The sequence below is a fragment of the Stegodyphus dumicola genome, chromosome 10 (genome assembly GCF_044657685.1).
Source record: "Stegodyphus dumicola isolate Sdum_Otavi_A_Nest chromosome 10, ASM4465768v1".
In the NCBI taxonomy this organism is placed as follows: domain Eukaryota; kingdom Metazoa; phylum Arthropoda; class Arachnida; order Araneae; family Eresidae; genus Stegodyphus; species Stegodyphus dumicola.
In genome coordinates this window covers 4,007,644-4,034,358 of record NC_140777.1, presented here as the reverse complement: position 1 = coordinate 4,034,358, position 26,715 = coordinate 4,007,644, and the positions used below count along the sequence as shown (strand labels likewise).

The following is a 26,715-nucleotide window of genomic DNA, read 5'->3' as shown; positions in this document are numbered from 1 at the left end:
AAATTTCAACCTTATTCTTCATGACAAATGAGGCTTATTGCACTCCAGTAAGACAAGCAAGCAATTCAAGTTGTGGTATGCTTGTTTTTTTCAAGGGAGCTGCTCATGCTTTGGCTTGCAGTAGAGTCACTTCTTTATATTGTCTTCTCAAATATACTACACTTGCATAAGATCTCCTTGAAGCATCGGCCAAAAATATGCGATATTGGGGATATTAGGGATGAAGGATGCCTCTTCATATTTATCCCACAGAAGATGAAGTACTTTCAATGGTTCGCCCACTGTAGATTTGTCACTGCTGAGTTCTGTTTATTCTCACCCTCTTAAGTCGAAGTAAGTATTTGCCATTAACTGAGTTGATTTTGCAATAAATTATTCTTTTTTTTATTCGAATTCACTTAAGGTGACACAGTTGTCAACATAGAAGGAATTGTTCAGGTTTTTTAAATGCTTCTTCAAAGAAAGTTCACATTCGTATAAATGAGTGTTGATTACTGCTCCTAAAAGAAACGGACTGCATTTTAGTTCAAAGACTACTGTACAGCTGCGAAATTTTCTTATTTCCTTTTGTTCTCAGTTTATCCACCACAGGAATCTTAAGAAATCACAATTATTTCTTTGAACAGATATTTGAAGAACATCTCTGTTATCTGAGATAATCCATATTTTTCTTTGCTAAATTCAAGAAGCAATCTAGGTATCAATTCAATTCATTTTGTTCCTCTTCTTCCAGTACTTCTTGTATTACTCCAGATTCGAGCCATTCTTCACACACTGCATTTTATGTGTCAAATTTATCTTTCAGCAGGAGCTTCTTTTTCATGGGAATCCATCATTTTTTAGCAACTTCTCTGTTACTTGGTAAAGTTTCTTTATCATTGAACCCAAAGTAAACTGACTTCATATCGACCGTGCGACCAAGTCTTGTGAAAATGATCCCGCATTGCTTCTTCTAACTCTGAATGAGTTTTATTTTCTTTTAGCATGATTCCTAGTGCTTCCACAAGTTTTCTTGAGTCGACATGGATATTGTTGTTGATGGCATAGATAAGTAGTTTCTTTCTGAAACTTGATCATTTATCTTTCCCATGACTGCCCATCCAAGTGGTGATTTCAGAGCAGTCAGCCCATTTTCTATTTCTGAATTCTTCCGTTTGTAAAGACATTAGATTATTTTGAAGCAGGAGAGATGAAAAATGAGCATTGCCCTCGCCCGAACTTGAAACCGCGGACTTTTCGAATACGCGCCGAGTATGCTAACCGTTACACCATGAAGGCATGCTATAAAAAGGTGGGAGAAATATCTTATGTGCTCCCCCCTTTTAAAAGGTGACTGGTTATTAGAGGACCTAGTTGCCAAATCCTCGTGGTGGAACATCATCATCCACCACCTTTTTTAGTTTGGGCGCCGCTTAGAGACGTTAAATATTTTTGAAAGCAGAAAAGTTGAAATATGAGCAATGCCCTCGCCAGGATTCGAACCACGGGATCTCGAATACGCGCCGAGTATGCTGAAGACACCATGAAGACATGCTAAGAAGGCGGGAGAAATACCTTACGCCTGCGGCATCAGCTCGAATAAGAACTTCTATTTTCAAATCCCTTCTTCCTACATCAGATATATAGATATTTTTCTGCCTTCTATCCATGGTCCAGGCTCTAAACTGACTCATGGGTATCAATCGGCTGGCCACTGGTCCTTTTGTCAGTGGCTTGGGGACAAGCTCTCGGGAGTACCTGCTTTTAGGAAAGCTGACTGTGGGGCTTCAGTTTGCATATAAACCTGGTTATCCTTGGTGCAGGAATCTGAGTCCCCTTGTTGGACTCTGTGGTGGGTGGGGATGCCGGGTTCGAATTTTTATTTCCTTCAAATATGGCTTTGCAAAATTTTATTACACTTCATGAAACTGCCAAGTAATCATCTAGTAAAAGACCTCAAACTACAGAAAGTACAGAAAACACTAAAGTTGTTCCCCTATTTTTGGTTATGACAAGATCTGCTGAATTGCATAAAATGTTACATTTCCTTGTTCAAAAATATATAAAAGCCTGTGCAGTGTTTGTATGTAGAATGTTTTGAGCCACCCCTTCAGCTGAGACATGAGTAGTTGTCTCTTCACTATTACTTCAAAAACTGTTTCACATCCTGATAATTCAGCCAACTGCTTAGTGCTCGATAGCCAGTTTTATTTGCTCTACCAAGTGCATCTTTCTTGTATTCCTGCTTTGGGATTATGCGTTCAACAGTGGATGCAAGAACATGGCTTCTAAGAGGTGAAAGTTCAAGCAGTAAAATATTTGGAAATCCTCCATGGAAATATGCTTACATTGAGCTTCTCAACACATTTTCCAACTTAGCTAAAGATAACACCAATGATGATGTGTACAAGCAGATTTTCTATGAACATAGACAGGCTTTCAATGACTATGTTGCAGTGTATACAGATGGATCTAAGTCCCAGGATCACGTCGGCTCTGCCTTCGTGTGCGGGAATACTGTTGAGGGAAGAAAACTTTATCTCGCTTATACCATCTTTACTGCAGAGATTGTTGCTTTGCTGTTAACTCTCTCTTCCATAGGTAAACAACATTTGAAAAATTTCATTAGTTACACACACTCGCTTTGTGTGCTAAAAGCTCTTGAATCCTATGTGGATAACACAAATCTGTTAATCGTAGAAGTTCTGAAGTTCAGTGTTAGCTTAAAAGCCAAAGGTTACCAGATCCTTTATTGCTGGGTAGTAAGCCTTGGCTTGGTACCCAACAATAAAGGATACAATAAAGGATCGACAATGACCTTGTCGTGCTTCCATTTTATCCTTCTGTTAGCTATAAAATTGCACGGATTCTCCAGAAATTCAATTTTCAAGTCGGTTTCTCACCTATTAATAAAATTCACCCTTCGATTCTAAAAGATTGCGTTTCTGTCTTGAATTCTTGGGGAATTTATAGGATATCGTGTCAGTGTGGTTTAAGATATATTGGCCAAACAAAAAGAGCATTAAAGTTTCGTATCAGGGAACATGAATCTTATGTCAGAAAAGGCGAAATTAACAAGTCTTCAATAGCAGATCATAGTTGGACATTTAACCATAATTTTGACTTTGGGTCTGCAAAAATTATCCAAAAGGCTTCTTCCATAGGTGAATTGGATTTTCTTGAGGCTTTTCATATTCATAAAGATTTACCATGTTTAGTTAATGATTTTAAGTCCAATCCAGTCCTTCGTAATGCCTTTAAAATTCTACTATCTTAATTCAGTTATTTTTGCCGAAAAATGGTGTTACCTGCTCGCATTTGGTATTACCAGAGGGTATAAAAATCTGTTCAGTGGTTGCTTTCCATTATTCGAAGTTCAGATTTTGAGCGTGAAGGTGCATTTGCCCCTCGCTCCCTATTTTTAACTTCATCATTTTTCTTGTCCTTTGTGTTACATGTTTGATCAGATAGCCTGGCTCAGTAAAAGTAGGTGGCCAGTGCAACTCTGATTAAAAATTTGGTTACAACCACGTGCAGTGCTAATAAGGACCACGTGTTTCTAAGACTCCTTTCCCTGTATTTTTCCTCTTTCTTGTTATTTCTTTCTCCTGATGAGGAGGGACCTTTAGCTGCCCTCGAAATCGATTGAGTGTTTCAAAATACTTACGCTAAATACAAGGTTGTTTTTACGATTTTGATTGTCACATTGGCGTGTTTCTCTTCTATTCTAGTCTAATAAAGGATCCATTGGTGTTGTGGGAAACGAACTGGTGGATGTCACTGCAAAATATGCCTGTTCAGCTAACCCGTTCCCTATTCATATAACAACACTTTGATTGGGAGGAAAATTTTGATGAAATGGCAAAATCTTTTGGATGCACAGTTAACCAATAAATTACGAAATACAAAACATAAAATAGAACATTGGAAATGTACCCTATACCGAAAGGAGGAGGTCCTTCTGACCTGATTAAGAATTGGTTTCACAAGGCTAATACACAGATACCTATTGATGGGCGAAATTGAACCAGTTTGTGCTAAATGCAACACTGTTTTAACCATTAAACACATTTTAATTGATTGTCCAAATTTTAATTGCTTTCGAAATTTGTTTTTAATACTTGGGAGATTTCAGCAAAAGATTAAGTTGGTAAAGAACTACATTCTAACATTTTTAACTTTTTAAAAGCTACAAAGCTTTACCATGTTAATTGGATGCCCTGAATCCAATTTGAGTTTCAGAAGATCTAACTGGGATCTAGTTATATTCATATTCATCAGAATTTATCCTTTGACTATAGAGTTTACTATCTGTATTTCATGGTTTTCAAAAATTAGTAAAAAAGAAAATTGTGTGTTTGATCTTATAGCTTGCTATTTTATACCTATATGTAACATTGTATTAAATTTCCAATCATGACTCGTGAGTATGCACTGAATGGTGCATGTGTTCTTGTCTTTATTAGTTTAAGTTTTGAAAATACATAATCTTTTGTTTGGTGCAATATTAATCACCATGGGTTTTGTGCCGAAAAGTTCCAACCAACCAACCTAAATTTTCTGTGCTTTTCAAATTTCTACCATTTTCCTAGAGAAAAATGCAAATATCTTTCGGATATTCTTACCTAACATTTTGTTAGTTATTTAACTTAACATTTTGTTAAGTACTTACTACTTACCTTATTGGTCCAACTTTTTTTCACATTGCTTGTCTATTTTTATTCATTACAATTTTCTTCGCAGATTGATGGCGGCTAAGTGAAATATCCCATTCTACCATCTAGATTCTTCTTATCACCCTTTTGTTGTTCCAGACATTCTTTTATCTGATGCAGAGTAAAAGCGCACTGTCACTCTCTTTCCATTCGATACAAGCAAATTTCTAGCAGCATACTATGTTAACAAAAAAAAATTTGGATTTTACCAACTGTATCATCTTATCATGAAACATTTCTTGTTTTTCCTTATTTGATTAACCCTAAAGGTAGGAAATGCATATATGGAAGATAAAGTATATGCGAATTAAAATTACAATTTAAATTAGCAATAGCCAGTTAATTAAATTAGCCAGTTAAATTAGCAATAGCCAGTTAAATTAGCAATAGCCAGTTTATATTTAATTTGGTCATTTCCCTCTCTGTTCTAAAAATATTGTTAACTGTTTCTGGACTGTGTTCTGTCTAGATCAGTCCATATAATATGACTTACATAACATTGAAGATGTAACTAATTCAGAACTTGAACTTAAAATTTTGAGAATAAATCTTTCTCTTAGTGAACTTTCATATTGAATAGCTATGCTCTTTTGCATATCCCTCTGTTCTTGCTAAGACACTGCCTTGCTGCTCTATTCCTACTACAGTATCAGAAAGGTAAATATTTTTTAATAGGCATGACTAGAGTGCCAAGTGAATTGTGGCTGTAAATGTCAATTGAAATAAAGATGAATATTTATTTGCCTCAACTGCCAAGTTTTTTTTTTTTTCAATATTGATCAGCATTCTATGCTATCAATATTGCTAAGTTTGCTGTATTGCATATAGTTACTGAAAACTTAGTGTATTAAAATTATTTTTTTGCTAGTGAACAGGATTTTCATTACTGCATATAATGTCTGAAAGAGATTATAACATGCATTAAAAAATTTCTACTCTTTAAGTACCTTGAAAGGTGTTGCAGCAAAATAGTTTTTGAAGCAGTGGTTGGCAAATTAACTTTTAAATTTTATAAACTAATAATGTATGTTTATATTAGATTTCTGTTGCAATGCTTAAAGTTTCAGTAAATTTAGATATGTTTTGATAACTGAAAACTGGCATCTATTAATGTATTTATTCTGTGGCTGTTTTTACTTTTATATCGTCCAAGGATTATATTAGAGGCAGTTTTATCTTTGCTGATTTGTGAAATTTATTTTTAGTATTTATTATTAATATGAAAATATTGTTACGAATTTGGTATTTAAAAAGCTAATGTTAGTTTAATTATAAATTAAATGGTTTTATTTCTCGCGCAGTGCAGCGCGTGACGAATAGTAAAAGAAAGCTAGCCGGAAAAATTAAAAATACAAGAGCGCGTGCGTTAAATAAATAAATATCTCTTTTGATTTCGAGAAAGTACTGGAAAATTCTAGCGCGTGATTTAAAAATCTTATAAAAGGAGGAAAACATCTCAGTTTGTAGTAGTTGCTTAGTTTGTTGTTGTTTAGAAAACTGCTCTTGTTGATTGTAGCGAATTCGCGGATTAGCGTTCTTTAGCTGTTTTGAATTATGTTCTATTGGACATTTGAGTAGTTAAAAGATAACTACTGCATTCTTTTCATTCTTAATCTGCCGAAGTCTCAGTTCTTCTTTCGTAGAAATATTTTTGCCATATATTACATTTTTTAATCACTGTTGAAATTTATTCCCTTTTCAAATTTTACTGAATTGCTTTAGATATATTACTGAATTATATTCCTTTAAATAATTATGTAAAAAATTAAATTTTATACATTTGGATTGTGTACTTTTAAGTATTTATTAATATAAATTTTTCAGTGTTTTTTATTTATTTTAACTGCATTTCCTTTTAAAGAGTGCTTTGTGAACCAGTGTACACCATGATGCATTTAAAAACTAGATGTCTTAAAAAAAGGAAATATAGTAAGCACAATTCGTACGTCTTTCAGTGAGCCGTTTTGGAAGAATATATAAATGAAAAAGATGATAATAGAATTTTAATTTAGGAGGAGATGCATATATTGTTTATGCGGTTTTTCATTGCCTTGTCTTTAAACAATTTGTTATTGTGACTTTTTATATATTATTACATTTTTACTTTTAAGTTTGTTAAAATGTTATGCGTATTTCAGAATAAGTTTAAATATTTCATTTTTTAAATCATAAGAATTAAATAGTGTAATATAAAAAAAAGAGTTCACAAAAATTATTTTTGAGTTTTTAATACTTTGCCAATTTTTTTGACACATTCTACAAATATGTCTGCTGTCATTCACTTTTTTGGGCTGCATATTGTCAGTAGTTGTGAAACATCTTGGTTTTTGTAACATTCTTAAGAGTAGTCTTCTATTTTTTCCTTATTTGCTCATTATAAAATAGTGAAGGGATTTTCACCGTGATACTGAAGGTCTTCAGAGGTGAGGTATTTTAAAAACTGGAGAAGAAAGAAATGACTAGTTTCATCAACATTGTAAATGATTTTAGATGGTATAAATGTTTTTTACTTGATTGTTGAACTTTGGATAAATTCTTAATCATTTGGCTGAGACATCTTTGGGTTTTCAATTTACGATATAACATTCTGTGACATATGTAAATTTATACAGCCCTTCAGTGAAAAAATAATCATCTTTTGCATTCATCCACAAAGTTGTATCTTGGCCCTTTTCAGTTTACATAGGCCCATTTGCTTAACTACTTGATGTGCTACACTGCCTGAAAATTTTTAATAAAATACGGTTTGAACATTCAGATATTTTGCTTTGAACATGCAACTTCTCTGAAATGGATTTTCTGCAGTTGTTCATTCTTCTAATTTCCTTCTTTCAGAAATATTTGTTTTCAGTGTTGACACAAAAACATTAGTTTTTAAACAGTTATATTTCCATTAATTATGTATTCTGGCCAAATTCTCAAATTTGAATTGTATCTTTCAGGAAGACCACCTTTCATTTTAAAGATATTTCACTTGCAGATTAAATTTCAAGCAAAGCTCATTGGACATACTATTGAGTTAAAACCTGTTTAACAAATGATAGAGACTTGTTTTGGGCAATGCTGTGAGAGAGGATCCACTATCCAATTGCAACTCAATGATATGTTATATATCCAATTGCAACTTAACTTTGTATATATTGTTTATTTATCTATATCCATATCATGTACAGTATGGATGTTTTGCTGACACTCTAGTGAGCAATCAGCTATGTTGTTTTCTAGGATTAAGTGAACTGTGAGTGTGGCATAGAAAATATTCTTAAATTGATTTGCTTCAGAGAGGCAAGAAAATTCTACCTCCAGTTTGAAAAGCAGTTATTCACTGAGCTCTTGCGCCTGCTGAATTTAGTTACTTTGTTATGTACAGTAATGGGTATAAAAAGCCTCCCCCCCTTTTTTTTATATATTTGGGTTATCTTGCAGGTTTTGGTATTTTTGAAAAGAATAATCAATAAATTTCATCTCTGATAATGCCAGTTTGCAATATATTTGAGAAATATTCTAATTAGATTCTTAGGTGTTTGTGGCAATAATTATTGTTTGTTATTTGTCTTGGAAGGGATGCTTTCTAAGAAAAACTGCTATGTATTCACATACATTATTTATGGAAAACATCAGCCTGTATGCCAGAAGCCAAATCCAGTATAAACTATTAGAATTCAGTGGATTTAATTGCTTGGCCTCTGATTGATGAAATATTCTCATATAAGAGCTGTTAGTGATTCATTTAAATATTATTATTTGCTGGTACTGTGCTTTAGTGTCTAAACTGTGAACCCAACATATGTGCATGTATATATGAAAAGTATAAAATAGATATTTATAGGTGTACATAAAAATAGAAATCTGTTTGAAACTTCATTGAATGAACTTTGTAACTGCATATGTTTCTAATTAGCCAGTATGAAAATTTTTAACATCAGAAAGAGAATATTAATGTAGTTCATTTATTTTGTTATGGGCTATCTCATCAAGGCTGTCTGCCCACTCTGGAGGTCTCTGTAAAGAAAACTCACTTATTGATGTGTTGGAATTTATAAAAATTCACTCACTCAGCCAGTTCAGAAATAAAGAAGTCAGATCAAACTCTCATTATTTTGTGCTTTTTAGCCTCTGAGGCAAATAATATATTTCTATGAAGGTTTTTAATTGTGCTCAGTTTATCAGGACCACTATTTCGTCTAATCACTTTGGCGAACATGTGGGTGTCCTGAGAAGAATAGTGAGTTTACTTTAAAGTATGTCCGATGAAATTGTAGAAGATATGACAAAGATGGGAAGGATTTAATTACCCTTTATTCTTCATGGTTTGCAGCTGCTCCCACACTTCAGGATACAAAGACCAGTACTTGTGGTCTGAACTAAAAAAATAAGAACTTCAAACTAACTAAATTTAAATAAGAGCTAAACTCAAATACTATACAAAGACTAGTATCACTAAGATTGGCCTTTTAGGTCTTTACGTATGTAATACACAGAATGCGGGAAAACTACAGTATGTCTTCAATATCAAGAGGACTAATTTTCTGGCCTGAAAGGTGGACAGCAACTGACTGAAAAGCGTGCATGAAATAAGGTGGCGAGAAGTCTCTCTCTCTCTTAACTCCTTCTTGGCTAAAAGCCACAACTTAAATACTTAATAGTTTGCAAGCTCAATTTGCATACTAAAACTAACCGCGTTTATTCTGGCCGGAAGTGGAAAATAAGAGAAGACACTAAAGTTTTAAAATAAAATAAACTTTAGTAAAACATAAAATCCTTACAAGTTAATTGGCCTCACATATGATAATCCCATATTTTTTGAAAGATTCTAGGACTAAGAATAACATATTATGAAAAAGATAACTTATACATTCTACAAGGAAGATAGTTAATTTATCTAAATACCATACTGTAAGGAAAGCAAATATATAAAGTTTTATTTCAGAGGTTTGAAGTTATTAACTATTGAAATATATTCTTAAATGTTTAAATAGATTTTCCAGAAGATCATTTTCAGGAGGAAAATTATCATATATTCTTAATATTATAGAATGCCAAATAGCTCATTCATTTGGGTAGTTAGCTGGTGAGTATTTCATAAGACATAACACCTATAAAATCTGCAGATTAAAAAACCTTGCATTCAATCAAATTTTAATGAGCTGAATTGAAGGGACTTCTTAATCCCTTCAGTTCAAGGATGCTCATCAAAGTTTGTCTGAATTGAAAGGACTATGAAAAATTTCGTGCTGAAAAATTGTTTGACTAATTACATTTGAAGAAAATCTCGGATTCTTCATAGATATGCATATAAGTATTTAATTAAATAATAATGCTTTTTAATTAAATAATAATGTCTTGGGCATAGTAGTAATGCTGAACCTGTTAAAGCATAATTAAAAGCAAAAAGTTAATCATAATTAATTTAACCTATGATATTGTGGCAATTGAAATGATATAGGCATTCATGGATTAAGTGATGCTGACATAAAACCATACAGTTCCATTAGTGAATTAGATTGTACATCTGCACTTGAAAAAGAAACGATAATTTTTCCCATGATTATGACTATATTTCTCTTTCTTCCAATGATAGAAATATCTGGAAATGTTATTAGTGATGCAGTCCAAATGATATTAAAATATTACCTTTTAATTTCTGAATGGCAGTGTTTCAGATTTCTTGAATCAGCAAAAAGAGAAAAAGGGAAGCAGTTCAGGTTTATTTAATTACAAATAAAAATGTAGGATATACTGCTGAAATAAATTTTCTTGAAAGTGTGTTTTTAAATGCTAAGAAGTGAAGTGAAGGTGACTAATTTATTCAAAAGACCATGGAAGTGCAAATTACTCCACATTTATGGATTGTGTGAAGTTGGTGTGTGACATGACCTCAGGGATTGATTCATGACTTTTAGGGATAATATCAGACTTCAATTGCTAGGGAAGGGAAAAAGTCAAGAAACGGTTTCATTATCATTCAAAAACAAGTTTTTCTTATTAAATTCTGTGCATTGAAGAAATTCGCTTTATGGAGAAAGTTTACATTAAGTTTCTGTACAATTTGTGGAAAACGTAAGTTTTACTATGTAAGTACTGGAATTTATTTTAGTATATAATAACTGTTCATTATAGAGAAATGCCGCAAATGTTTGTGCATCCACATAAAGATATTTCAAATGTATTTGACAAGGGGCATGGTAAATTCATGAAGAAGTCTGTTTCTTAATTTAGCTGCAAAAACTTAATGGTCATTCATATCAGGCAGGCTTTATAAAGCATGCTTATTGTTGACTAATTAATCTCTCATTTATAATTATTAAATATTATTTGTAACTTTACCACCCTTGATGAGGGCCAGTAATTTATTTTGTTTTTAGATATTGCAAAAGAATAGAAAAAATATAAACAAAAATAGAAAAATGATGAAAGGAGCAAGCTATTCAAAATATAGGAAATAGAATGTTCTTATTCTATATTGACTGCATAAACACAATCATTGCTGTTCCCCCCCTTGTATACAGAATATAATTATAAAAAAAAGTTTTTGAAAATAAAGGAGAACAGTATTCTTTCTTGAGTATTTAAAAATAATTTCTGATATTAGCATTAGTTATTGAGCATAGTGTTATGATCCTTTATGTTTGTTTATTTTTATTTGTTCATATTTGAAGGTTACATCAAGTTGGATTATGCATTTTGTTCTTTTAAATATGCTACTGTGTATATAGTTATTTTAAATTTGTGACAAATTGATCAGTTTCATATTTATAGCTGAGGCATTTAATTTTATTATACAATTTTATGTTATTATTTCAAATTTCTAAGACTGTGTTACACTAAAAAAGTTGTTGTAATATTATCTCATAGGTGTTTTGCAATTTGTCTTGAATGCTTTTTTTTTTTTTTTTTTTAAAGTATCTATTTTAGATAATGATATATTACAAGTTATAAAACTGATATATTACAGGTTTTCTACTGACCAATATGAGAAAGTACCATTCTTTATTTTTGGAGACTAATTTTTGCCTAGATACCAAAGATGCAATACAGGTAATTTCTTCAGAAAAATAAGTTTGCATAGTAATTATAACATTTATATGTTAGATAAATGGAAATAATTATAACAAGATAGCTAAACATTGTTTATTCTGTACTTCTTCTAGCTGTTGTTATGTATTAGAGTTATAATATGTATAATCTTACAGTTACATATTTTGCAGTAATATTCCTCTAAAATATCTGAGACACAAATTTTTGTAGTTTATAGTTAGTCATGCAAATAGAATATTCAAATTCGTTAACAGGTATCTTAGTATATATTATTTTCTAAAATTGAAGGAATCTACAAGTAACATTGAACTTGCCAATTTAGTTTGAGTTTTACATAGTTGTAAAAAAAGTTTTAATTTCCATGTTTGCAAAAGAATAATGCACAACTTTAAAAAATGAGCAAGAGCTTCAAGTTCTAGTAATATATATGTTTCTTGTAATATTAGAAGGTGGAGTGAACATAGTTGTGTATGTTATTTGAATTAATTTGTTGAGGTTTTTAAAATCTTAGTGATAAAATCACTGGTTTACAAGGGAAAAAAAGCTGGTGATAAAATCTGAATGTGCATATTTTCTTCCATATTTTATTTTTTGTTTACTTTACCCTCCCCCCAACTCCAATTTTTTTTTTAAATGACCAACATAAAAGTTTCGAGAAAAATCAATTTTTATTTATTTTTAGATGTATACAAAACAGCATATTTCACCTTTATACTGAATGTATAATGGCCTACCATACTTTTCCTTTCCTTTGGAAATTTTTCTTTAAAATTTCAAAAGGTTGAAACAAAAAAAGGTTCAAAAGGTACCATTGCTTGCTTTTTAGCATCCGACATGAGGAAGCTTCCACCCTTGTCCTTTCAATTACTGCTCTCAGATTGATTTTGAGTGAAAGCAACAGCTGTCTTTTTCTTCTCTCTAATGAATTCATCTAATGTGAGCTGTTCATTACTGTATGTTATGGACAGAGATCAATCTCATTATTTAATAACCACACCATGTAGGTGTCTATGCAAACTGGAATTTCATTTGCAGTAACACAGTTAATATGTAAGACTTCAGAATTTTTTCGTATATTAAATGTGCCCACCAATGGGCGAGCGGTAAAATCGCTGAACAGTGGCAGGTATGACCTGGGTTTGATTACAGGTGAACATGCTAGCTGCTTGGGCATTTTCATGATTTTCCTCATGTGTAACGTGTATATGAGCCAGTTTCCCTTAAAATGTTCTCTACAATGGCATCCCTTTAGACAGATAGCCCTAGTGTGCTTTGCCATAATCAACTAAATCAAACCATATATTAAATATTGACCTCTTTATGTTTATCATTTGTATGTTGCAACACAAGCTAAAATATTAAGAACTTTATAGTCAGTAAGGAGATTTTTGTATCTGCAGATGTGAAAAAACTGAATTCCAAAGAATAGTAAATGACAGGTTAATATGTAATTAAGTGAAAATATTAATTCTGTTGGTGGAGATTTCCGAAACATAGGGAAGGGAAAACTACTGTAACACAGCTAGAATTATCTATGATATGTGTTTTTCATAATAAACTGAATTGCCTGTTTACTTTTATTCCTCTAGATTAAGTATTACAAAAGCCATGTTCTGAATTTCCTTGATATATCCAGAATACTAAAAAAATCATACTTTTGTTGGACCATGTGTCAAGAAATGCCAGCTAAAGGTGCTAAAAGGTGTTGTTAAATAATAAATTAAATATTACTACCATCTGAGTCATTGACTTGAGATGACATCTGAGTCATCTCAGCCTAGTATAATGATATTATACTAGGCTGAGATGGCCAATATGTATTTTGCTTATAGGTCAATGGATAGAAATGGATGTATGTGAAATTGAACGTAAGATATATGTACTGCACTAGCTATTTAACACATCTGTCTATGTCAAAAGTGCCCAAAATGGAGAAGTCTTTCAGTCCAGATGTAATAAGTATGCACAACTAGTGTTTATCTCCTTATAGAGACAATTACTAGGAATAGGAGATTACAGCCAGCATGTAGAATTTCCACACTGTTTTTTGTAGTTATGTTCTGAAGGATGAGTTTTTCCATTGCGGGTATGCATATGTAGGTATATGACAAGCCATATAGCTTTATACCGTAAAACTATAGTTCACTATAAATGTTTGCATTGGTACTCTTTGATTGGTCTTTCTTTCTTCATGACTTGACTAGCGAAAGATATTCCGAGAGAAGATCTTGTCAGAACTGCAGTTTAATGTTCCTGGTGTTTCAACATATTTATTTTTATACAAATGTTTTAATGATTGAAGCTAATATGTATCCATATTCTAACATATTATTTTATTTATTAACAAGTTTTATGTACTTGTTAATAAATAAAATAATTCTATCATCAAGTTCTACTTATGATGCTTCTTCCCTAAAATGTATATATATGACATGTATGGAATGGGCTGAAATATATATACCCAATAACACGGGTTCTCAGCTAGGTTGAAATTTCCCCTTGGGGAAAAATTTTCATGGCTCATGTGTGGGATGTGGTCAGCCATTTACTCTTTAACTTGTTTTAGTTTATGTATATAAAAAATTACTCTTATTCAAGTTTTATCAACATTTTCTATACTTTTGGTTTAATTAAAAGAACATTAAAAATAATCTAAATTTAAGTAGATGTATATGCATTTTTCAGTTTTGGAGTTGCATGGGGCAAAAAAACTTGAGAGCCACTGCAGTAATGTAAGCTCAAAGTATACCCTCGTAGTTATACCACCATAATATGAAATGTATAACTCTTTCAAAAACGTTTGTGGAAGAATCATATCACATGTATAAAACTTGCAACAACTGAATTTTGTTGTTAGAGGATGTTAGTATATTCTTTATAAAAGACATATGTGAAGTAATATCTTGTGGGGCAGCATACACAGGTGATCTCATGCAAATAGAAATTAAAGCATCTTTTGACTATTTAGTGTGATGCTGCATTTTGTAAAAAGTGTGCTCGAATGCAAATACTTGTGTTTCTTTGATCAGAGAAAAATTTTCATCAAACCACAACCTTTTTGGAAAATGTTTTATCCTCCAACTCCATTTTTCTGCATTATTTAAGTGTTTCTGTAAGGTCAGCATTTCTGGATAATACAAGCTATTCAGTATGATATAATGGACTGTCTGTGATGTACATGTAAGACAGGCATTCTACTAATGCTTCCATTGAAGTGAATGTTTGTACATTCAAGTTTTGAAAAAATTTCTTGGCTGCAGTTATCCCCCCCCTGATATTTGCATTCAATAATTTGTGGTAAGGAATAAAAAGTTTTATTATTTAAAAATAATGACTGAGTCATTTCTTAAAAAATACTTCCATGCTAGGTGTTTTAAACTTTGTGCCTGTCATTGTATGCAGGTGGTTGGCACTTATTTATGTTTTACATTTCTGAAAATCAAGTAAGCCTTATATTTAAATTTTAGTGATTTAGATTTATAATTAAAATCTCGGTAATGTTTTTATGTTGATTGATTTTAATATTTCTGTATATCTTTTTCCTTTACTCTTTAATTGAATAATCTGAATATTTTATAAGTTCTGAAATTAATCAAAATTATTATTTAGAAACTGACCAACCAAGCTGTTCCTGTCTATGTCAAAAGTGCCCAAAATGGAAAAGTTGAAAAAATATTGTATAGAGATCCAGGGAATGAAAATAAGGTAAGTCTTTTATCCTCACGAGCAAAATTTAAAATGGAAATAAAGTAAAATTTCTGCTAAGATTCTGCAATATCCAAGGTGAACTTCTAAATGTAATGTGCAGTGTGCATCAGAAAAATGTATACATACTTTGAACTGTCATAGAAAATTTATTTTCCTACCTACAAAATTAAATTTCTAAGAAAACGTAATGTTATGTTTCCTCAGTAGGTAACAGCAGTCATTGATCTAGCTGTACAATCCAGTTAGTGTCAAGTGAAGTAACATCAACATAGCAGACATATGTTTGAGCTTTCAAGAGCAGATGCAGGTTATTAAGTGGTAGTGAAAGTTTGAAAATATTGCTGTAGTTCAGAGAGAGTGGAGGTGTGAGTGTGGGACTAATCCGCTTTCAAGAGTAATAATTACATGTGTACAAGAAAAATCTAAGGTCCGTGGAACAATGTGTGATGTGCATAAAAGCTAATCAGGCCAACCTTGTATGGCTACAAGTGATGAATCTTCATTTGTGGTGGTGGAACTGTTTCAACATTCACCAAAACCAATCGTCAAGCAAGGCTTGCATGAGAGTGGTGTAAGTGCTAGTAGTGTGCTATACATTTTGAAAAAGGGCAAGTTTAGGGTACATTCCAAGGCTGGGGCAACAGCTAAGTGATGATAACCCTAATCGCTGGGTACAGCTTTGTGAACGAGATCAGAAGGTGCTTAAACGCGATTCGGGGTTTATGGATAGCATTGCTTAGTCAAATGAGGCACAATTTAAACTTAATGGAAATGTCACTACGCATAATTGTGTGTAATGGATTGAAAATAATCTCCACATTACTGTTGAAAAGCTGTGAATTTTCCTGGTGTGGTTTGTCTCCTAAGGTATCATAGGGTCTTTCTGTTTTGAAGGTACTGTAACTGGAGAAGAGTATTTAACATTGCTTGGTGATTCCATTTTCCTTGCCATTCTTGCAATATGTGGTAATGATAGGGTATTACCAGCAAGATGACACCTCTCCTCTACATAGCATACCTGGATCAAAATGTACTAGGACATTTTGATAGGGTGCAGGGAACCAGTTGAGTTCCGTGTATGCTCTTCACACCTTACGCTGCTTGATTTTTTTGTATGAGGCACAGTAAAAAATGAAGCGTATTGTTGTTAACCATGCAACCTTGACACACTTGGATAAGATTCTAGTAGTTTGTGCAGAAATCCCATCAGACACTGTAGTGCAAAGCACAAGTCAATGGTAATTCATACTCTGAAATATTCTCTTTCGCAAAAAAAATCAAAGCACCATGGAGGAAGTGGTTGTTTTTGATGAAATTGAATATGTATATAGCTCATACATAGATAATAAAATAATGAAAAAATTAAGGTCATAGTACCTGTTCATGGCTCTTAGTCACCCACTGAATGTTCAAATTCTATAGTACAGTCAAAAGTCGTTAATTCGGAGAGCCATAATCTGGAATAATCTATAATCCGGACCTCAAAGTTACAAACTTTCTGCGCATGCATCGCGTTTACACGTGCGCGTAAGACCTTTACGGCTGCGAATATGCGTGTGCGCATGCGCATAATACGTTTACGCATGCACGTTTAATGTATAACGGACGGTATAAGCTAAGCTAAAATGATCTAATTCAGTTAATGTTGCAGATTGCATTGTTCCTTAATCTTCAAATTGGATACGGCTTATTATTTTTTGCAGACTGTTAGAGCAATTTTATAAAAGTAAGCTTGAACTTTCGATTATGTCAAATAGAATTTCCAATATATATTTACTAATATGTAAAGGATCTACAAAGAGAAAGTATGTTTCGAAGTCCATGAAACAAAAAGTTGAATTGCTGTAAAAAATGGATAAAGGCATACCTTTGTTTCTTAACCATTCCGAAATCTGTTTATCAATTTCACGCTGCTCTGCGGGGGTTGGGGAGGGGACATCGCGGCGCGCAATGAACTGGAAGTTGATCTATTAGCACCATCCTTATCTTCAGGGCAGATGTTTTTATTTTATTCAGCTTATAATTCCGTACTAAATGTAGTATTTCATCTCGATGTATTCCGTCTTTGATATGATTTAAATCAAATTCCTTGTCATTATAAATATCACGAGTACACATCAAATAGTTTTCTGGTTGCAATTTTCTAATTTCGACTATGCGTAATGTATGCTTTACGCATGCGCGCGTTGGAAGAAATGAATAAAGTAAACAAATAAATATTAAGCTTTTATTTTGTAAATTTTGATACCCTTTATATCATAATTGTTCTTTATTTCATTAATTACGGTTTCATATTTTTAATTTTATAATTTCTGCATGCCATTTTACCAGATTTAAATTGGTTATCTATAATCCGGAATCGCCGAAGTCCCGACGAGTCCGGATTAACGACTTTTGACTGTAGTTGGTCGAACCGCCCCTGGTGGCAACGCATGCTTGAATTCGTTGAGGCAAGGAGTGGTAGAGATTCCTAATGTCATCCAGCGACACATTTTGCCAGGCATTCATCAGTTGTCACTCCAGATCTGCGATATTTTGTGGTGCCCGAATCTGGCGGCCTACTATGTCTCAGACATGCTTGATTAGTGAAAGACTCATGATTCCAACTTCCTCTTCCCCCAGTGTAGGGGTCCACTAGCAGCCAAGTAATGCTGAACACTGGTAAATTGGTCTTGAGTTCAAATTCCGTTGAAGATGGGGCATGGCCGCATGGGTGTTTTTGTAGTTTTTCCCATGTATAATGTGTATATGAACCAGTGTTCCATAAAAAGCCCTCCACAAAGGGAAGAAGGCATCTCTTCTATCTTGGGCAGATAGCTCTTGAGTGCTTTGCCCAACCAGCCCCCCATGTAGCAATCATCCTTCAGTACCCTCTTCCTTCCTAGTCCTTGAATTGAAGCATATGTGCTTCAATTTTCTTACAGCTTCTTTACATAAAATATTCTTCATAACAATGCAGCATAAATAACAGTATTCTATACTATATTATGTATTGATATGATTATTACTGAGCTCCATAAACATGTGCAATATTCTAAAATTTTAAGTTATTAAATTATTTTAAGATTAATTATTAATAATTTTATTTAAGATTATTTAAATTAGATTTTCTAAAGGCATTTCACTTTGATATAAATCTTTCAGTTCTAGTTAGCAATCCCAGTTCCAATCCGTCTTGTCTTTACCCTCAGTTTCTAATGAAATTATTTGACAGCTGTTTTCATTTTTCATCATCAGTAGAGGGTGCCAGCAGCTTGACATCCTTCTTATCATTCTTATTGCCTAATCTTATTACTGCTTTTTCCTTCATCATTTGCACTTCTGCAGTTGAAGAAGGAGTTTCTATATTAAACCTTCAAAACTAGTCCTGTGAATTTATAAATATTGTGCTAATTCTTGTTGCTTTAACTCCTGCAATAATAGCTATTTGCATGTCATTTTAACTCGGATACACTTGATTTCACATATGTAATATTCAATTAAAAACTCTTCCTTGCCAAATAAGATTTAAAAAGCTCAATAGCTTTTCCATAATTCTCTTTAGAGAGCAAAATCTTCTAATAAGCTGGCGAGTTCGGTTTCATGCATTGAAATAAATGATCAAATTTATCCTCAGAATTAAGAGATTCATATTTAAAGTAAACAATATTTTCATTGCCATTCTGTAAAAGATAAATTTAAAGCAATGCAACAGTATTCGTATTCAACAGATACACAGTTTGCTTCACGTTAGTGCCTTTTCTGCTTAAAAACTGCTTTCTCTATAGAAAACAAATCATTTCTCAAAAACAATGAGCAATCCAGACTTTTTTAAGGTTAGTTTGAAATTAAAATAGGTGAAAATTATGCAGGATACCTCTGTTTTATAAGGAGGACTTTGCTGCTGAACAGTGCAAATTATTATGAAATAAATGCTGTACATCTTATATGTATTACTTTGTGTATTTTGACTTAAAATGTTGTCTTTAGAAATTAAAGAAAATTCTGATCAGGAACAGTTTTTCCCTTTCATTATGAAAATAACTCGTACTTTTGTACTTGCGTAGATCTTAAAATGTTTCCCTTTTTTTCAGGTAAGCTTTTCATTAGTTTTAACATTATTGATAAATATAAATACATAACATGAACAATAGAGTTAATTATTACTCAAGGAAAGAATATCAGCTATAGAACTATGATTAAAAACAATAAAGACAGTAGGAGAATAATCATTAGGATCACTGGCTTTCTTTAGTTCATCAAAAAAATCATCTAAAAAAATTAGAATGTCATTATTGTCTACAGAAACATCAGTCTTTTCTCTCAGAAACTGGGCCATGCCACCAAATGTTACCTATTCAATAAAATGTCAGCACCAACTCTCCTGCTGAGATCTGTGAGATTTTCTTTCCCAGGGCACTGGTATCACTTAAACCCTGTATTTCGTTAACTCTGTTGGCAGCAAATGATTTCTATCATTTTGTTGTCCTCTTAATCCAACAGAGTGATTTTTGAATCCGTCCAAAAAACACCAAGGAGCGCCTTTTTTTAAATGCACCATTTCCTTGACTTTGCTTGCTAACTGAGCGGCAAGCAAAGCGCCGAATAATTCTAGTTTTGGAAGAGTGATTTTTCTTAGTGGCGTCACTTCACACTTGCTAACCAATAAATTCACTTTGTTTGGGTTGTTTACTGTATTTGGTATTTTAGATTTTTCTGTATTTAACAATTTCGAATGAAGATGTTTGAAGTGTTTATGTACTTTTGCATTGCTGCGAAGTGATTGATTGTAACAGAAATGCATTTCTAATGAAATTCGAGGAAATAAGTCTAAAGAAATTGCAGGGATACAAGAAATATAAAAAAATTGTCTAAAGTCAATTCCTACTTAGATCAACACAGAAATATTTTAAAAATACAACAAAATTTTAAATATGTGAAAAAATTATATTAACATCAAGTGTCATGAACTACAACTTTAAAAAAATGTATTTGAACTTCAGTGGACGAATAGAAAGTATTTTATTAACAATTGAAAATTTGCACAAGATATTGGTTGAGTGTGAGCTGATAGTAGGAATTTTAAAAAGTAAAATTTCAATAGTCAGTACAAGGCAGTCGCATGGTGTGCACATTATATATTTACTATGAATTTAATTGAAATCTTCTCTAACAAGTTTATTATTATCTATTTCAATGCAGATTGAATTTGAAGGTGAAACCACTGATGGAAACTTTGCTCTTGATGACGTCACCTTTTACGATGGGAACTGTCGAAGTAAGTATGATAACACATTTTTATGCTCTTTTTAAATGCAGCTAAGATGCTCTTCCCTATGTCAGTCAGTAGCGATATCTGCCATGAAACCTCTGGCAGCCCCCATTAAAATTTAGCCTTTGGAAAGTTGTCAGAATTAAAATCATAAAATGAAGTGCAGTACAAGTTGTCAAATGAAGAAAGTCCATGGTTTCACCGGACGGACATCATCAGCAACTACACTAGTGCGGTGCAGGTATTTATATAAAATGTCCTGTCGAGAGTTGAAAATTTGCCGTAAAGAATGCACGGGGTATGTCCACTGGGATAGGCGAAAATACAAGAGTATTCCACACTTTATCAGTTGAAAGGAGTTTATATATTTAAAAGTTGGTCCACTTTCCTCTTTGCCTCAGAACTAAACTGTTAATTGGAGAGTGAGAAATATGGCATTTTTATCATTCAGATATCAAATCATTATAGCATAATGTGGCTAGGGTACAAATAGGGCGCAGCCTCATCCACCTAATCGACAAGATTTTATGACAAACAAGGGCTGCGCCAGGATAGCTTACAGCCTACAGCCATTTTTAGGCAGAAGATGGGCTTTTTCATTTCCAGTGGGTGGGGATCCATTGAAAAACAAGCTCCGAGCCAAAAGCCATTGCATTGGATACATTTATCTTGGTCTCTTCAACAAGAAAGTAATCAGTAGGTGTATGAGACAGCTGCCCACTCGGGAGTGAGCAAATATAACTGCCTTGCTAAAGTTAGTATCAGGTACAAGAAGATTTAAAATTGCCTTTCCCGTGGCAAAAATCTCTGCGTCGAAGTTAGAGGCATTCAGATCAACAGAATAGGATTCCGCAAAATATCCTTCACAGTACAACCGGCACCAGTATTTTCCTTACGTGCAGTGTCATCAGTAGAAATGTGGATCCACTCACAGCTAGGGTTATTTGTAGCTATAACTTCTAAAAAAAAAATTTTAAGAGCATCAGGAACTGCCTCGTATATTTTTTCAGCCATACCAATTTCAAGATTACAAGTAGGAGCCCTAATAGTAGGAGGAGAGAGGCTAAACTGGTTAGGGTGGAGTAAGGTAGGCGTGATTAGGTATTGCAATTTCGGACCAAAATTTCAATACCTGCATTTTTTGTAGGAGAACGTTTAAATGTCTTAACAATTTTTCAAACTTGATTTAATTATAATGAACTTGATGAGTTAATATTTCATCCTCATTAGCAATATCTTCAACAATTACAGGGTGATTATAATTAAAGTTGCGATATCAAAACGCTGCTCTAACTTTAAAACTACCAGTCAGAATGACTGGATATTTTACCAATGGAATCTGAACCATCGTGAAACAATTGAATTTTGTTTAGTGAAGGAAAAATACCATATTTGCCGCCGCATAAGACGCACTTTTTGTCTTTGAAAATAGATCTGAACAATGGAATTCGTCTTTATACGTCAATACTCAGTTTTCGATTACATTTATTTCTCAAAATTTCCTCTATTCGGAGTTGCACAATCTTTTGTCTTGTTTTTTGCAGAGTATGGGAACATTAGTTACATAAAGTTCATTGAACCCGCATGCGCACATATCGACAATCACAGCTGAAAACTTTCCAGTTTTTGTGAACGACTTTTAAGCGTGTGAAATTTCTACTGTTCAGTTATCTTTAATTTTTTGCCAAGTTATAGCTAAAAAACCATTGTCGGCATTGCTATAACATAACATGCAAGGTACGTGTGATTGCGTATGGTAACAAGACTATAGATAGGCATTTCGGGCCACCCCGACTGATATAATGATAAGGACTGTCAACTGGGATGCTGTGAAACTAAAGATAGTGTTTAAATCATTTAAGAAATGTGGTATTAGTAATGCACTGGAGGGTACAGGGGACAATTTGTTGTATGAGGACTCTGATGCTGATTTAGAAGGTTTCTATTGACTTTCCAGTTAGCTCTTGAGATGAGTATCTGAATTTTGACGAAAAAAATTAAAAGATGGTCTTTCCCAGATAGATTGGATATTTGCAGAAATTATCAATTTGTATTACTTTATATTTAAAATACTGTAAATTCATTATAATGATCAGTGATAACGTTTTATCCTTCAAAAATGTGTATAAAAAAGGGGTGCGTCATATATGCCAGCAAATACGGTAGTTAAAAAAATGTGCCGATAGATGGCATTGTCAGGGTTTACATGGCTGTTGTAGAGATATGGATATTTCAAGACTTGTCATGCACACCACAGATATAGCTGTGATAAAAATGCAGAACGTTAACGGAACACGTAATGCTTTGCTTTAAATGCTTTATTGTGACTGACAATGAAGGATCGCGCTCTGCTCGTGAAACTTTTCTATCAGAACGGTGACTCTGCATTAACAGCTATCAGGAAGTTTTGGACATTAAAGGGCATAAAATTCGCCCCCAAAACCGCTTATGGCCTGCGAAAACTGATGGATAAATTCAAAGAGACAGATTTATTTAACATGAAATGAGGTAGAGGACGAAACCCAGTTGCGATAGTGGAAGATGTGGCTACAAAGTTCCAAGAATAGACGAACAGTGATACAGGAATCAGCAGTGCATGGGGAACTGGACGAATGTTGGATATGCCTGTCAGCACGGTGCGTAATGTCCTGTGGAACATCTTGCGCTGTTATCCGTGCAAGCTAACTCATGTGCAGAACTTTCTACTTGCTTACATGGAAACATGTGAATCGTTTGCACAGTGATTTCTTGCCCGGATGGAAGTGGAGAGTGGATGGCCAGGGAATATTCTGTGGTCTGGCGGAGCCCATTCCGTTTTGCAAGGTTCTGTAAATACTCAAAATTGCAGGATATCGGTGATCAAGAATCCGTTCCCGCTACAGCGAGTACCTCTTCAGTCTAAAAAGGTCACTGTGGTGCGGAATAATGGCAACGTTTGTCATAGGTCCGTTCTTCTTCGAGATCACATCTGCAGGGCTCATTAACTGCTTAACCATGTCCTTCTGGCAATTTAGCAGCATCAGTGGTTTGCTCAAGATGCAAGATGGTGCTCCTCTGGACATTGCTACTTCTATGAAGGAACTGCTGACCACTCATAAAATCATAACCTGCCATTTTCCAACAGTTTTACCGCCACGTTCGCCCAACTAAACCCATGTGATTTTTGGCTTTGGGGGATACCTGAAAAGTATTGTTTGCAGTCGGTAGATTGGGAATCTGGCCGACTTGAAGGCAACCATCACTTACCACATTCATAGCATCAGCACAGATACCCTCCGGAACTGTACTGGAACATGTAGTTTTGCACTTCCAACTAGTAGCGGAACAAGGTGGATGCCATATCGAACAACTTATGCGCGTTTGTTTTCATGAAGCTCTTCCTTTTTCTCTTGTCATTATCATTGTACACACGTATTCTTTAAACTATTCACTGTAAACATGTCTTTTTGCCTGTCTTAAACCCTTGGAGTCTATTATTTTCTTTTGGCTAACAACATTCGTGTGGTTAATGATTAGGTCTTACCCCTGCTAGCATAGTCTGTAGCCACATTTTGGAACTATTTTTTCCCTTCGCCAAACAAAATTTCATTGCCTCTCGATTGTTCTGGCAAAATATCAAGTCATTCTGACCTGTAGTTTTAAAGTTAGTGTTCTGAAATCGCAACTTTAATTATAATCACCCTGTACCTTGTCATTATCTTCATTGTCACTCTCTTCAATGTCGGAATCGGAAGTTCCTATATCTACAGTATGTGGGTTCTTCTGTTGTTTATTATTTTTGGTATAATACATCTACTACTCCTAATTGGAGAGAGTGTGCGTATACGTGTGAGAGAAATAGTGAGTGAGAGTGGGTGTGAGGAGCGTTTGAGAGAGTATACTCTCTCTAGCACTCTCACTCTCGCGACCCACACTCTGTCTCTCGCACTCACACACTATCTCTCTCGCAATCATACTTCTTTTTCACACACTCTCTCTCTCGAGTGTGAGAGGGAGTGTGTGAGTGCGCGAGAGTTCGTGAGTGGCAGAGAGAAATTGTGTGTGTGAGAGTGAGAGTGTGTGAGTGCGAAAAAGAGCGCGTGGGAGACTGCGAAAGAGAGTGTGCGTGTACGTGCGAGAGAGTGTGAGTGCGACAGTGTGTGCGAGTGCTAGAGATTGAGTGGTGAGAGTATGAGTGCAAGAGACAGAGTGAGTAGGTGTGAGGAGGGTTTGAGAGAGAGAGAGTACACTCTCTCTAGCACAATCACACACACTCTCTTGCTCTCACACTTTCTCTCACACTCGATCGAGTGCGAGAGTGTGAGTGGGTGTGAAGAGCGTTTGAGAGGTTACTCTCTCGCTAACACACTCTCTCGCAATCACACCTCTCTTTCACTCCCCCCTTTCGAGTGCAAGAAGGAGTGTGTGTGAGTGTGCGAGAGAGAGTGTGAGAGACTACGGAAGAGTGTACGTGCGAGAGAGATTGTGAGTGTGAGCGAGTGCTACAGCAAGAGTGAGTGAGAGTATGACTGCAAGAGAGAGAAAGTGAGTGATTGTGAGGAGCGTTTGAGAGAGTATACTCTCTCTCGCACTCTCGCACACTTTCTCCACACGCTCCCTGTCTCTCGCAATCACACCTTTCTTTCACACTGCGAGAGAGAGAGTGTGCGTGTATGTGCGAGAGGGAGAGTGAGTGGATGTGAGGAGCGTTTGAGAAAGTATACTCTCTCACACTCAAACACTTTCTCTCACACTCTAGTGCGAGAGTGAGTGGGTGTGAGGAGCGTTTCATAGAAAGAGTATAATCTCTCTCTCACACTCACACACTCTCGAGTGCGAGAGAGTGTGAGACTGCAAAAGAAGAGAGTGTGCGTGTACGTGCTAGAGAAAGTATGTGCGTGCAAGAGACAAAGTGAGTGGATGTGAGGAACGTTTGACAGAGTGCGTGCACGAGTGCGAGAATGCCTGTGAATCAGAGTGCATTTGAAAGAGTAAGTACGCTCTCTCACACTCGCAGGCACTCTCTGTCGCACTCATGTACTCTCGCATGTACATGCACACACTCTTTCGCAGTCTCACACTCTCTCTCTCGCACTCGAGTGTGATTGAGAGAGAGAGAGTGTACTCTTTCTCTTAAACGCTCCTCACACCCACTCACTCCCTCGAGAGAGAGGGGAGAGTGTATGAGTGCAAGAGAAAGTGTGCGAGTGTCTGTGAATGCGACAGAGTGAGTGGGTGTCAGGAGTGTACTTACTCTCTGACTCACAGGCATTCTCTCGCACTCATTTGCGCACACTCTGTCTCTCACTTTCTCACTCACTCTCCCTCTCTCTCGAGGGCAAGAGGGAGAGTGTGCGCATATGTGAGTGCGACAGAGAGTGAGTGGTGTGAGGAGTTTGTGTGTGCACAAGTGCAAGAGAGAATGCCTGTGAGTGTGAGAGAGAGCGTACTTACTCTTTCAAACGCACTCTGACTCATAGGTATACTCGTGCACTCTCGCTCACATACTTTCTCTCGCACGTACACGCACACTTTCTCTTTTGCAGTCTCACACTCGAGAGTGTGTAATTGATAGAAAGTGTATGTGAGAGAGCAAGTGCGTGTGTGAGAATGCTAGAGAAAGTATACTCTCTCAAACGCTCCTTACATCCACTTACTCTCACTCACTCTCTCGCATATAAATGCACACTCACACTCACACTCTCTCGCACCCGAGAGAGTGTGGAGAAAGTGTGTGAGTGCGAGAGAGAGTATACTCTCTCAAATGCTCCTCACACTCACTCACTCACTTTCTCTCTCTTGCACTCATACTCTCACTCACGTGCACTCTCTCTTCCGTAGTTTCACACACTCTCTCACGCACTCTGTCGCACTCGAGAGAGGGGGAGTGAAAGAGAGGTGTGTGAGCGAGAGAGAGTATCTCACATGTTCTTCACACCCACTCACTCTCTTGCACTCATACTCTCACTCACTCTCTGTTGCTCTCACACTTGCACACACTCACTCCCTCTCGCACTCGAGAGAGAGAGAGAGTGAGTGCGAGAG

The 26,715-nt window shown here is 34.9% G+C and overlaps 1 protein-coding gene across 5 annotated transcripts in view; it reads left to right on the top strand.

The window, feature by feature from the left end:
- Positions 1-286: 286 nt before the first annotated feature.
- The window catches only part of LOC146994847 (uncharacterized), an 86,611-nt gene continuing 60,182 nt past the window's right edge, over positions 287-26,715 (top strand). The window contains exons 1-4 of one of the 5 annotated variants that reach the window (XM_085824574.1): positions 287-333; positions 11,650-11,732; positions 15,342-15,437; positions 20,622-20,697. In XM_085824574.1, the coding sequence (XP_085680700.1) occupies positions 11,667-11,732; positions 15,342-15,437; positions 20,622-20,697 (238 nt within the window). In that variant the 5' untranslated portion in view covers positions 287-333; positions 11,650-11,666. Of the gene's footprint in view, positions 334-6,178; positions 10,769-11,649; positions 11,733-15,341; positions 15,438-20,621; positions 20,698-26,715 lie in introns of those variants that run through there. The other 4 variants (XM_085824571.1, XM_085824570.1, XM_085824573.1 and 1 more) reach the window with 4 other exon arrangements.